Source organism: Apteryx mantelli, chromosome 10 (assembly GCF_036417845.1).
Source record: "Apteryx mantelli isolate bAptMan1 chromosome 10, bAptMan1.hap1, whole genome shotgun sequence".
Taxonomy (NCBI): domain Eukaryota; kingdom Metazoa; phylum Chordata; class Aves; order Apterygiformes; family Apterygidae; genus Apteryx; species Apteryx mantelli.
Window position 1 is genome coordinate 2,966,685 of NC_089987.1, and position 14,087 is coordinate 2,980,771.

At 58.8% G+C, this 14,087-nt stretch overlaps 1 protein-coding gene across 1 annotated transcript in view; it reads right to left on the reverse strand.

The window, feature by feature from the left end:
- The window catches only part of JPH3 (junctophilin 3), a 55,527-nt gene extending 41,811 nt beyond the window's left edge, over positions 1 to 13,716 (reverse strand). Inside the window, exon 1 of the mRNA XM_067302387.1 lies at positions 13,109 to 13,716. Coding sequence (XP_067158488.1) covers positions 13,109 to 13,490 — 382 coding nt within the window. The 5' untranslated portion in view covers positions 13,491 to 13,716. The remainder of the gene's footprint in view (positions 1 to 13,108) is intronic.
- Positions 13,717 to 14,087: the final 371 nt, after the last annotated feature.

Sequence of the window (14,087 nt, forward strand, 5' to 3'; positions counted from 1 at the left end):
CGGGGAGCGACCCGTCGGGTCCACCCCAGGCGGTTATTTCGGCTGCAGGAATGCTGTCCCGAGGCGCATCCTCAAAGAAACGGGAGTTTCCCCAGCCCTTCCGCCCAATTGCTCACCGCCGCCTGCCTTCTGCATCAGAACAACGCCCCGGAGGAATCTGCACTGTCCTTCAGAGGGTTTAAAAGCGTTTCGTCCTCGGTTTATACATAGGGAAACTCAAGGCAGAACGGGGTAAAGGCTATTTTTCTCCCCCAGCGCTAGCGAGCAGCCGCTGCCTGTGGTCCCGGCGCCGCTGGGGCTCGGGCAGATCCCGCAGACGAGCGCCCCGGGGGCTCGGGCACCGGCGGGAACCACAGCACCCGGCAGCTGCGGGAAAGCCCAGCCGGGTGCAGGCGCCGTTCCCGGCGCTCCGACGCAGGCGACCCCCTGAGCGGGAGGGCTTGTTGCCTTATCCGAGCGACGGCCCTGTGCACCCCGAAAAGCTGGCCCGGAGCGAGAGGGACCCCCCAGCCACCGCGTCTGAGAAGGGACACGGAGAGGCAGGGCAGGATTTACCGAGGGTTTATAGGATTAGCGCAGGGGGGAGGCAGGGCGCTGGGATTACGGCGGGCACCCGGAGAAGCCGGCAGAGCGGACGGCAGGAGCGCTGGTAGGGCAGCCCGCGGGGAGATGGATGGGACGGGGCCGGCACGCGGCTTCGAGGAGGCATCGGACATGATTCACCGGCCGGGTGTGCGCGGTGGGGTCCAACTCACCCCCAGGCCCGCGCTGGCGCCCACGTCTCCCCGTGGCCCAAGGAGCAGGGAGCCACCGGTGCCGCGTGGAGGATTCTGAAGACTTCAAGTGGCTTCAGGGAAGGATGCCAACGCGGGTAGGAGGAACAGGGAGAAAAAGCCCTGCACTACGTCCATCAGAGCCCGTCCTGCTCAAGCCTTGGACTCCTTTTTCCTAGGTTGAATTGCTCATCTCGGTCCCCAGCCCCCAAGCAAGTCCCTTGACCTCTCCATCCCCTAGCAAATCTCCAGCTGAAAAGAATGGATTAAAATGAAGCGCCGTAACACAAGCAAGGCCTTTCGCTGAAAACCAGAGGCAGTAGCAAAGAGCAGCACGGAGCACTGCCGGAGCAGGCGTGACAGCACGTCTCAGCTGGAGCAGAGGCGGCAAATCGGTCACAGCGGGTTCCAGCTGCAGCGACCGTCTGTGCCTGTCTCCGGCACGGCAGAGGTGCCCGGGAAGCTGCCGTCTTCGCGTGGCCTTAAAACCTACTCCTAGAATTGCACGGTTGCCAGGAGCAATTGTTCCATCTCCTTGGCAAGACTAATTCTTCTAAGCAGAGGCTCCAGGGATGCGAGGAAGCTGTCCCATGGCCGGCTCACTCTGCCTCGCCGCCCCCAGCACAGCGGCGAGCAAACCCCAAGCCTCACGGCTGCATCCCCCAAGTCTGCTCTCATGGCTGTTCATCGCTCCCCTCATTGCTTCCCCACTGGGGGCATCGGTGAGGATTGCCTCCTGGGACGGCCAAGGAGGGCACGGCACCACCCTGATGGCCCTCAAGACATCTAGCCACCTTCACGGACACCAGCAGAGCAAGGAGACTCCTGCCCAAGGAGCCGAGCTCATGCTTGAGGGGGGGCAGCTGCCCCATCCCTCCTCCCATACCCAAACAGCATTCCTCCATCTGACTTCATTACCTTTTAAACCCCCAAATATCCCAGGGTTTGGCCACGAGCACTGGAAGGTCTCAGCCATCTGATCTGCATTGCTAAGCACCGCCGTCTCCTCCCCTTGCACAGCTCAGCTTAACCTCTGCCCCCTAACATTTGCAGATATAGGCACAAAGCTTAATCTCACAAGGAGCCAGGAGACTGTTTCTCCCTTCAGAGGAAACAGGATTTTACTATTTTCCATTTTACATGCTGGCTTGGCCCAGCTTTTGGGCTGCTTCAGAGCTAGAGAGCCAAAAGGGGACCACATAACACGAAGCCCGTGCAGCTCTGGGCCGTAGGACAGCGGCTGGTGCAACGAGAAGAGCATGTTCAACACAAAAGGGACCCAGCCCGATCTGCCAAGGTGCTGAGCACCCCCCATCCCCAAGGACTTCGGTGCAAACGTAGAGAGCAGAGCGCCTCCCGGGTCAGTCAAGAAACCATCCTGAACACTGAAAGGAAACCTTCCTTGGTTCATCCAGAGCTAGGTAATTTGGGACTTACTATGACAACACAACCAGAGCTGCAGCCATTTCTGTGCTGTAGCTCTTGCCTTGACATCAATATTTGCAAAATGCTTCCCAAAGCATTAATTGCATGACATTAATGGAGCGATTGCATCGGGGAAAATGCAGCATCCATTACGCGGTCAGGGCAGGCGGCCGCGGGCAGCAGAGCCGGGCGGCCAAGGCGGGCGCTGGTGGGAGTCGCGGAGAAGAGCAGATGCATCGAAAGAAGGAGAGCGCTGGCGAAGCGAGCCAAGAGACCTCGGCCACCACCACCCTGCTGGGAAGATGGCCTGATCCTGCCCTGGGAATGCGAATGGGAATTTTGCCATTCATTGTAAGAGCAGCAAAATCGGGGCCAGAAGGAATATAAGAAAAATCTACCCCAGTGCCAGTTTTCAGGTTTCCTGGAAACCTGATAAAACTCTTCCATCGCGTGTTCAGAGCTGACCCAGGGCGTTATTACTCGTCAGGCTCTTCTGCAAGCTTTGTGCACGGGGATAAATATCCCTCCGGGGAACAGCATGAAAAAGCAGGCTGGAGGGGCTGGATTTATTTCACATAAGATCCCATCTCCGGCCTGCGGTCCCCTCTGCCGCTTCCCTGCTCCGGGCTGCGCAAGCCAGGCTTGTCCCTCTCTGCTTCCAGCTGGGGCCAAGTCCGGCGTGCACGCGCGCACGAGCAGAGCAGGACCACGGCGGGGATAACCTGAGGTTGGGAGAAAAAAGCTAAAGTCATCCTGAAAGGTGGATCGGCGAGAATATTCCTCCGCTCCTTCGTTGCCTCCACAGCAGATGGAGCGTGAGAAAGGAGACGGGCTCATGGGAAACGCTGGAAAGAGAGAGGAGGGAAGGCAGGAGGGGATGGAAACACGGAGAGGAGAAACCGGGCAACGAGCCCTCTCCCCGGCCAGAGCCAGCCGGGAGCTGCGAGCAGAAAGCGGGACCTCAGCGGCCTCCCAAGCACCATTCCCGATTCTCCAGCAAATGACCGTTTGTTCTGGAGAAATGACAAGCACCAAAAAGTAATCTAATTTGTTGCAGTTTTTCAGTGCTTTCTCAGCATTTGGCTCAGGAGACCAAAACTCACTCCGGGAAGAGCCCAGGGAGCCTGGAGGGCTCCCGCTACATCCGAACAGCAAACAGCTTTGGGGGAAAACGCTACCGGCAGCTAGTGTTGAAAGTGAGAGAGAAATTCAGGGGCTGATCCTGTCGTCCCCGTAATGCCGCAGCCCCTGAAAGCGGGGTGGCCCTGGACGGGGTGGCTGGGACGGATCACGCTTTACGCACCCAGCACATGACGAGCCTGAAATCTCGGGCAGGAGCAAGAGTCGCTTAATCAGCGCAATTTGTTTCCACAGCGGCAACGGGGGCCTTTCGCGAAATGGCAAACGAGAGCGTGAGGAAGAGGGGAAGGAGACCTCAAACACCTAGAAAATGCCCTTTCTGCCCCAGATGTAGGAAACTTAGCGCGTTGCACTCGGCAAAGCAAGGCGAGGGTGAGAAAAGCAATGGGATGGGACGGGACGGGACGGGCCGCGCCGGGTGCTGCCGCTCGCCACCGCGAGCCGAGGGGCTGCCAGCTCCCGGCCCGTCAACGTCCTTGTGGCTTCCCACGGCCGGACGCAGGACCATCTACTTTTGACTATAAACCTGGCCCGTCTTCACCGCGGCGTTGGAGGGAGATGGGACAGGAGGAGTTTTTGGTTGGGAACGGCTGAATTTTCTTGCCTCCCTCCCCCACACGGAAGGATTTGGCATCGTGCAAGTCACTGCGTTCCCTGGCTCCGCTCCAGGCAAACCATTAAGCACCAGCCCTGCGTATTGAGGACGGCGGTGGCAGGCGCCGCCTCCGCCGAGACCCCGGGACGGAGCCGCCGCGAGGACGCGGCGGAGCCTTCGCCCAGCCCTGCCTCGTCTCGCTCTGCTTGTGCTGCTCACACCGAGCGATTCCAAGGGCGGGTTACGACTTAGCGAAGCGTGTCGAGGCCTACGGACGCATCCATATTATTATCCCAACACTACCTGGGGAAAAAAAAAATCAAACGCTTCAAAAAAATAGTCTTTACACGGCACTAACGCTGAGTTAGAAAAAACGCAAATAGCCCACAATTATGGGTCAATTGCAGGTATTCCGAGTTCAGCTAAAACAGGCAGCGCTACGGCGGCAGCTCCCTCGGCTTTCGCCGAACGTGGGAGCAGCAGGCTTCAAAAGGCAGGTTTCTTTGTAGCCGCTGTCCCATCCTTGAAGCGGAGCCAGGTTTGTGTGTTACGGTGACTGTATCTGACAAAGGCACCGATCCAACATCCCCCGCCTGCTTCTGCAACTCAGCGAAATTCGGGAACGAGGCCTGAGTTGTCCAAAGTTCCCGTCCACTCTTCAAAACCAAGCAGAATTAATTAGGCCTTACAAATTGCTCGTTTATCTCGCTAAGGATCCTTCCCGCTATGCTCACCTCCTTCTCCTATCTGTAAACTCTGCGGCATATTAATTAAAGACGTCCGATGGCAATAATTAGGCAGAGCTCTTGACAAGGCAAGAAGCGGGTTTTACAGGTATCGCTTTCCACCCATTCAGCATCGGGAAGGCGCAGGGAGCTGAGTCTCCGGCAGCGTTCATGCACCTTGCTTAAAAAGCACGCTGAGCATCTCAGCAACACGCGACGCCAACCCCAAAGGGACGCGCGAGAGGAGAGAGGGGCCCGGAGGACGCGCTGAGAGCGGGCGCTCTTCCCCTCGCCCATCGACTCAGCCGCAGCCTGATGGTGGGACCAAGACGACCTCCGTGTCGGCCACCCTGGGCTGATGCCCGGCAGCCGGGGGCCGCGCTGGTGGAAACGTGCCGCTCTTAACGCCCCGCCTGGCTGCACGCCTGGCTCCTCGTCACGAGGCAGCGGCCGGTACGCACCGTGCCGCGAGTGCCCACCCGCCCCCATCCGTTTTTGCGGCATTTGGGTGGGAGAGCGCGCGCACCTTCGCTGCCAAGCCATCCGGAGAGCCGTCCTCCCTGCAACGTCGCTCCTGGCAGCGGGACAAGCCGGAGCGCTGAACGCGAAAGCCGGAGGGTGACTTGCATTTCCTGCCCCGTTCCCAGCCGCCGCCGGCGGTCGCCCGCTAGGGATGCACGGTGCCACGCGCCGCGCGCTGCGCCGCCGGCAAAGCCCGGCCGGCGGAAACAAGGCAGCGGCCGCGCAGCCAAAGCCGAGGGACGCTCAGTGCCGCCACTTCGGCCTCACACCGGTCGGGAAAGCGGCAGGCCCACCCGGAAACGCGGGCTTCGATCCCAGACGGGCGCCGCGTGGAGCAGCGACGCCCGCGGTGACGGACGGGCGGGCGGTGGCGGCAGCACGGGCGCGACGCCGCACGGGTACGGAGCCAGCTGCGGGTTGCCTGCCCCAGCCCTGCCGAGGGTGCCCGCGCCTCGGCCACCACCGCGCCGCGCTGAACCACCGGCAGAGGCTTCGCTGGTGGCAGCCTGGTGACCGATTTGCCAAACGCGTGCCCTGGCTAGCTGCTTACACAGGGGAAGGAAAACGGGTACGGATTTAGGAGTACGCAGTTATGATGTGCAGGTACAAACACGGGGCAGATAGATAGTCGTATTGCTGCACGCGAGGCTGGATGTGCACCTAGGCGATGGGCACAGCGAGGTCTACGGCTCCATGGAGGAGAGGAGAGGAGAGGAGAGGAGAGGAGAGGAGAGGAGAGGAGAGGAGAGGAGAGGAGAGGAGAGGAGAGGAGAGGAGAGGAGAGGAGAGGAGAGGAGAGGAGAGGAGAGGAGAGGACTACAGCGGAGCTGTCAAGGGTTGCGATGCTTCTGCCTGGGTGCTGCGTAGCATTAAGTACATTGCTGGGGCTCAACAAATAATAAATGATTAAAAGGAAGTATGTATGTGGCTTGTATCAGCACGGTTAGTTTGCATTTTTGAAAGTGCTGAGCATCCGGGACTGGCAGCGACCCTCCACCTAATACACAAAACAGTGGGGCTGGTGGGTTTGGGTGATGGACCCCAGCAGGCTGCTTTGCAACCAGCCAGAGCCTGGAGCTGGGCTACGCTCCCGCTTCCCCCTTTCTCCACTGCCGGCCACCCAGCCCCAGACAGGCCAGCAACGCCACCGCAGCCCGGAGCAGCCGGCGCTGGACCTCGGAGCAACGCGAAGACGCAGGGGCCGGAGGCGGGGAGGCAGCAGAGCCACGGGGAGAGACTAAATCCGAGGGTGGCTCTGGCAAGCTCCCAGATTGCCCTCCACGAGTGAGCACGGAGGTGGGCAGGGGTTGTGGTTCCCCCCACCCACAACAGATGCAGGGTGAGAGCCAGGATCTGCAGGGAGGAGACGGGATTTGTGCAGCCTCACACCAGAGCTGGGGACCTGCCTCCTCCCGGCGGGGTGCAAAAACAACTTTGAAGAACAACTTTGCAAAGAGTTTAGCTGCACTTTCCCTTACCGGCATATCTGAGCATCTCGGCAAACATCAATGGGCACCGTGGTATTGCAAAGCCTGCGGATATTGGCACTTTACAGATGGGAAACCGAGGCACAGGGCAAGACCAAGGACCAACTTTTCTCCAACAAAATTAGGTGTCTGCCCCCTCCTCCTGTGGGTAGTAAGGGTTTAAGTGGCTTCCCTACGGCAAACCTACGGCAGGGCATGGGGCAAAGGCCTGAAGCCAACGTCCTACCTCCGCAGCTGCAGGTACCGAGCTGCCATCCGCAAGGGCTGGCAAGGATGTGTCCTTATAATGTTTAGCAGAAGCCACTCCAGAAAATCACATGTGGAAATTCAGTCGGGCTGACATCTGCGCGAGAAGCATCCCTGCAGACCCCGCGTGCATCGGCGTGCGCCTGGCAACGGCTTCGCGGGCATTTAGGCTCTGTGCTTAGAGGGGGAAAAACTCAATTTGCTCTGCTCTGTGCGCAGCAAAAGGCAAGTCCGTCCCGCGCGCCCCCTCCCTCTTCTCGCTCATTATTTCTGTATCTCATGCTTCCCCGAGTTTGTTTGCGTTCGTTGGTAATTGCCTTTTCCAGGCAGCATTTGGAGAAATGCTGCAAAACATTATAATGACAATCAAATCTCAGCATCGCTAATTCTGATGGGTCTCATAACGCCTTTCAGGGCAGCCGCGGTTTTTCTTAAAGCGTCAGGTCCTGGAGGCAGGAGAAACGCAGGCTTTCGCGTGCGGGCTGCCGAACACATTAGCATATCGCTCGGCACCTTTATTATTGCTAATGCGCTGCCCTCGCAAAGCAGAGGAAAATCGGGCTAACGCTTAGTCCGTTAATCCTCCGGCGCTCTAATCCTCGCCGCAAACTCGGTGATCTCGCCCCATTTCTCAGCAGCGCTTGCAGGGCGGCGCACGGGAGCACGAGCCGGCTCTCCGAAGGGCTCTTCCGCTCCCCGAAACGGTGCCGGCCCCGGGCCGGGGCTCGTGTTCGGCGAGGGGCGGGAGACGCGCGTCCCAGCCGCTGGGCAGACAAGCTCGGCCTTCGCCGCTGGGGGCCTCGATTGCATCTTGTTTTTATTTCCAGCGGAAAAAATGACCGATCCCTTCTCCGGCCCAGGAAAGCACCTTGCAGGCCCAAAGTGTTGCCGTGCACAGGAAACCGTGTCGCTATTGCGATCATCTCTGGGCGAACATTTGCAAACTTGGGAACTCTGCACTGGCTCTTCGCTCATTCATGAAAATTCGTGATGCTCTGCTGTAGGTCAAGAGTAAGCGGAGCCTCCGCTGGGAAAAATCTGGGGAAAGGAGCAATTGTTCCAAGGCAATGATCATGCGTGCATTGCCATCGTTTATGTATTTAAAGGCAGAAATCTGTCTTTGTGAGGAAAAAACACATATCAAACCCTCAAACATAAACATTGGCCGTTCAAGTGGTTTTTCTCCAAGCCGCGCTGCGCCAAGGTGCTGCCTCCCTCCGGGCCCGTTCCCAGCGCTCCCGCGCGTCGCACAGCACCAAACGCAGCGGCAGCCCTCGGCTAACGCGGGCAGCAACAGTCGTGCGCAGAGACAGAGCTGATTTCCCAGAGGTTTCTCCCTGTCCAACAGTCCGGATGCTTTTTCTCAGCTTTGGGCCCTTTTTCCGTTCTTTCGCTTCTTTGGGTTTATGCCATTCCCATACTTATATCTTCAAGTCATGGCTATCGTAATACAGATCATTTATTTGCATCAGTGTTAGCAATTCCGAGCAGTCAAAATTAATCAGATTAATTGAAAAATCAAGTCATCTTTAAACACAAGGCATTTTTAGGTTCTTGTCTTCTGGTTTCCACGTCTATAAGAATTATTTTTCAGCAACAGTCTGCACGAAAACTTTGTTTCAAAAGCGAAGCTGAAAATCTTGGGAAAACCCCACGATTCCCTGAGCCGGGGCTTCCAGGGGAAAAGGTTCACCTGCAGGAGCAGGGGCTGCACAGCCCGGAGGAGCTCTGCGCGACGTCAAGCCTGGTCCCGAGCGCCGACGCAAACAGCCCGGGCTCTGCGGGAGAAGCCCGCGACGTCCCCAGGCCACCCGCACCAGCCGCCCATTCCCAGGCAAGATTGCAAACCGCCAAATGCAAACCATTCCCAGGAAAGATTCCGGCGCTGGCGCGAACTGCATGTCGGCAGCCCCGGAAACCGGAGGCCTCTGCTTTCCCCCAAACGCGCCCAAGCTTTCCTTAGAGCTTCGGCTCTTGCTACGACCCTGGGAGCGACGCAGCCCCACGGGGCCCGGGGCCGGCCCCAGCGAAGCCCCTAGCAAAGCTCCCATCTCCCTTTCCCCCTCGCCGACACGGAGAGGAAAATACTTCCAAGCAGGCTGAGACGCTTGGATGAAGAATTTTCCATGTTGTTCCTATACGGTGAGCTGAGACTGATAAAGCGGGTGCGCATTTATAGCGCTGTCACGGACGCCCAAATTTATTACAGATAATGAAAAAAATTTGTGAAAGGATAGTATAATTTTGCCTCAGGGCTTAAGTCAGTCCCTGTCAGCAGTCAGGAAGAGACGTGCAAGGGGTCGGGTTACCCCCGAGAGGGGTCCCACACTTTTCCCCCAGGCACCTAGTGCTGGACAAAATCCTAGCGAAGATGGAGCTGGGGTTTAATCCCGTCCGGCAATTTCTGTGCCGTGTACTTCTCCCCAGGTCAAAATCCTTCCTCTTCTGTCCTGAGCTGTACCTGAAACTAAGCAGCATGTTCCAGGAAGATAACTAATTATAATGAGTTCATATCATTTATTTTTAATGACGCTGGTCAGAATCTTCATTTAGTATTTTGATTCATTTTCCTGTGTTCGACGTGTCCTGATGTCTCAGTTATCGCTCTCCTATTATCACTTATTGCCCTGTAAGTACCTGCTGTACCAAATCTTCTAGATAGCAGGATGCCTTATAAATGAAGTTTATGGGGTTTTTTTGTTTGAATTACCTGGGTTTTAGGGAGGTTCTTAGCACAGTGAGGTCTGTGTCCGGCTTCCGCAGGGCCCGGGAGGACGGGGACCAGGGCACGGTTGTATTTGCTTGCTGACGCCCGCTATTTAAAGTGCATCAACAATCCCTTTCCAGCAGCAAAATAACACCAGAGCCGCTACTTTTAAGGTAATTCCGACATCGGCGCTATGAGCAGATCGCAGGGAAATCTACCCTCGCTGGTCGGTTCCCGGCAGCTTTGGAGGAACCGGTGGGAAAGCGGGGCGCAGAGCCACGGCAGCCCGGCGAGGGGCCTCGGCCCTGCTCTGCTCCACGTTTTCTCCTTATCGCCCATTTACAAGCAGCTCGGTTTGCAGCCCGCGAAGCACGTGCTAACGGGGCGGCTTGCAGCGTCGGGGTTTGGGAGACGGGGCAACCGGGGCCTCTCGCCCCTGTCCCCCCCCCCCCCCCCCGGGGCAGGTTTCGCAGGGGTGCAACCGCCCAGGGTTTCCAAAGCGCCCCAGAGGAGGACGAGGCGGAGGAGCCGGGCGGGAGCCCCCGGAGGGGGGGGAGCGGGAGGTGCGCGTTTGCACGCTCGCCGCGGTCGCGTGCGCGCTCCGAGCGCGCTTGCGCCGGCCCCGGGGGGGGGGGGACCCACGTGCGTGCGGGTCCGCGAGCGGCGGCACGGAGAGGCGTGCGTGTGCGTGCGTGCGTGCGCGCGCGGCGATGAGTGTGTCGGCGTGGGAGGTGTGAGAAGCGGCGAGCTGCGTGCGGGGGAAGCGTGCCCGCGGGCACGCGCGGGGCCGGTGCGAGCCCGCCCGCCCGCCGGAGCCACGGCACCCCGGGGCCACGGCACCCCGCGGCCGCCGGCCGAGCCAAACGCAGCAACCTGTGCGCACGAGCCGCGCGCGCAAAAAAAAAAAATCCCTTCCCCGGGCAGCGCTGGCAACGGCTGGCGGAGTTTTGAGCTTTGCCCTCACCTACTCTTGTGCAAAGAAAGGGTAAAATCGGGGAGAAAACCACGAATGCTGTGGCATCTTGCTTCCTAATCCGCGCTGTGCATTTAGGGACCCATCCCCTAGCCCCGGTGGATGCGCTAAAAAAAAAAAATGCCAGGGATGAATATTTATCTGTGGGTGGCAAGTGACAGATGCTGGGGCGAGGATTCGAGGATACTTCGGTGCGATGGAGCTAATAACTCGCCCGGGTAAACGAGAAACATCCTCCCCAGTCGTCGCCTCCCCTGCGCGATGGCTACGCAGCCGCCCTGCGAGGAGCCGCCCGCCCGCGGCCGGCTTCCGAACGCAACGGCACAAGGTTCAGCGAGGGCTGGTGTCCGTGAGCCCGCGGGTGCCCAGCTCGGGCGTTTTTTCACCCAGATTAACCGGAGACGTGCAGCCGGGAACATGCCCTGCTCCCTGGGTGCTCGCAACCGAGTTGGTGCAAGTGCAATCGCAGGTGGGTTCAGCCACCCGCCCCGGGCGGCCGCCGTGCCGAAACGCGGGGAAAGCGGGCGTCCCGGGCAGCAGGAGACCCGCGGGATCGCCCGGCCACCGGCCCGGGCCTCGCCGCGGGCACCGGCACGGGGCTCTGCCTAGCCCAGCTCCTCCTGGATCCCAGCGGGGTTTGCAGACTCTCCGTGGGAGAGCGTTTCGCTACGGATCCCAGCCTTTTTTTTTTTTTTTTTTTTTCCCCTCCTCATCTTCTTAACTCCTCCTAAAATAACAGAGAGGCAACATATATTTTCAGTCCCAAACCCCGAGAAGCCAGACCGGCCTGCCAAGATGGAAGAAGAAGCTTTTTGCTTCTGGTAGGTTCTGGGAAGCCGCGAGCCGCTCGCAGCCCACCCCGCTTGGGATGTGCTGCCCGGGTTTCCCGGAGCGGGCCCGGCCGGCATCCCGCGGGGCGCGTGCCCCGAGCCCGGGCCGGCCTCGCCGCCGCAGCCCTCGCAGCCCTGTAGTTAGGGCAGACTCGTGCAGCCTCCATCCCTGCTCTCCGCCTTCCCGAAAACGTCCCCGGCGGGGTGCGCACGCCGGCGGGGGAGCAGAGGGACGGCGCCGCGGTTCGGAGCACACGGAAACCCCCCTCCACGTCCCCTCCTAACCCTTTCGCCTGCGGGAGATGGTGCTTATTCCTGGGCCAAGCTTTACTCTAGCCCGAAGGACCGTCAGAATTTCTACACCGCTTGCAGACACAAACCCAGCAGCTTTCCACTAAGCTCCCGGCTTTATTCCAGGTACATGAAACAAAAGGTTGCAGCTGTATTTGCCTTCAGGAGAAACCAACCAGTAAAAAATCATCTTTAGAATAAAGAGATCATTCCACGTCCCCCTGGGGAAGCACAAAAGAGCAGCTCCAGGTAATGGTTCATCTCGCCTCCCCGTATAATCACAAAGCGGCAAACTAGGTTTTCTAGAGCAAGGTCTTGCAGCACCTTTCAGGCAGGCTGAGATGGAGCTCGTAAACACTGCAATTTCCTTCGTGTAGCAGTCCGGGAAAACGATAACGTCTAGAGGAACAAGCCTGCTTTGGACGAGCCCATTCAGCAGCCAAACGACGGGCCGGCCTCCCTTAATTCCCCCGGCTGCCGGCAGGTAGGCCTGGCTCGGATTATGGTGGCAGTTCAGATGCAAGTCGCCACAGAACGTTAGAGAGGATGATACAGCCACTTAGAGCAGAGCACCAGCTGTTTCCCCTAGTTCGGCCTTAAAGCTTGTTAGTCCGGCAATTTCTGATCACTCCGACTGGGTTTTCTTGTTTTCTATTTAATCCCAGTTTCCCCTCAACGTCTCGTTAAGCCGTGTTGATGGCATAGAATAGCTTTTGTGATCCCTCTGAGCCCCTACGCTAAGCATTAAGCCGTAAACTAGGAATGTAAGAGTCTTGTCTGAATTAAAGTCTTTTGCCTGGTATTACGAAGTGTGGGTCTGCGCTGGAGGGGCTGCAAGGCCGTGCAGCCATGCAGGCACCGGACCCTCTCCCCGAAGGCACCAGCAGCCCTGGAGCTGCCCAGAGCCGCCCGAGATCCCCCCGCACGCCCGAGTCCCCTCGGTCCTGGCTCGCTTCAGCCACTCCACGCAAATCCTACAGGTTACAGTGGTGCAGTCATGACCGCGGATCCCATGTGCAACTCGGTCGCTCTCCCATCGGCACGGCCACCCCATCCTCCGACCCACGGCGCGGGAGCTGGCGGTCCCCCGGCCCCACCGCCCAGCGCGGCCGGCTCCCCTGCCCAAAACGCCGGGCCGAGGAGGGGGCCGGGCGCGGCGCCCCGTGACCCGTCGAACATATGGGGCTACCTGTGGCAAAGAGCTGGGCTGGTGCCATGCTGGGCTGGTCCTTGCATCCTGGAGGAAACTGGTCTGAGCATCCCTCGCTCCCCGCTAGCAGGTTGCAAACTCGCAGAGTTCAGCCCAAACAAAGGGTCCCCGCTCGGCGGATCAGACCCACACGCCACCGCCCGCCCGCCCGCCCAGGCTGAGAAGATATCAATGCACCACCTACCTCCATCCGAGTAGGTCTCTGTCCCGTAGCCATCCTGTAATCCATTGCTCCAGGTGCCTTCATACTTGGCCCCGTTTCCAGTGCATTCTCGGACCCCGTACCGTCCCTTAAATCCATGGGTCCACTCTCCTTTGTACACCCACTTCCCCTTGCTCTCCATGCCAATGCCATGGCGCTTGCCCTGTGCCCAGGTGCCCTGGTAAGTGTTGCCGCTGGGCCAAGTGTAGACCCCCAGCACCTCAAAGCCGTGACTCCAGGAGCCCGAATATTCACCTTGACCCTTCGGGCCGGTACAGATTCCGTGGCCATGAGCCTTTCCGTCCTCCCAGCCTCCACAGTACGACCCTCCATCGTCAAAATTAAACCTTCCCCCACTGGACATGCATGTAATTCGGTTTGCAAATCCCCCAAAAGGTGAAAAAAAAATGCAGAAAATAAAATGAGAACGATGACTTGGAAAAAAAAAAATCAAATCAAATCAAACTCAATCGAAATCATGCACCAGATCCAGGGAGCTGCTTAAGCCAGTTTCTTGTGATTATTCATTCTCTGGGAGTATGTTCAGGATCAGTTCTCTCTTCCCCTGCTGTGGAAACAGTATCATTAAAAAAAAAAAAAATAGCAGCAAGAACAGCAGCAGCTATTGGGTTTTGGTGCAAACGACTCCACCTAAAAACCATCCAAGGCAGGGAACGGGGGTGGGGGGGGAAGGAAAAAAAAAAAAAAGAAAAAGAAAAAGAGGCCAAATGCCAAGAGGATGCAAACGAAAAATAAAATCAAATCCCGGCTTCCGAGCCGAGCGCACCGAGCGCCGCAAGGCAGCGAAGGCGCTCAGAGCCCCCGCTGCGACCTCCGCCCGGGGCTGCGCGGCCGCCCCTCCGCGCTCCGGCGCAGCCCGGCCAGCAGCCGCGGCAGCGGCAGCATATTGGGGCTGCGCTCGGCGGCGGCGGCGGCTCGCAGCAATGCGGCGCCTCCGCCT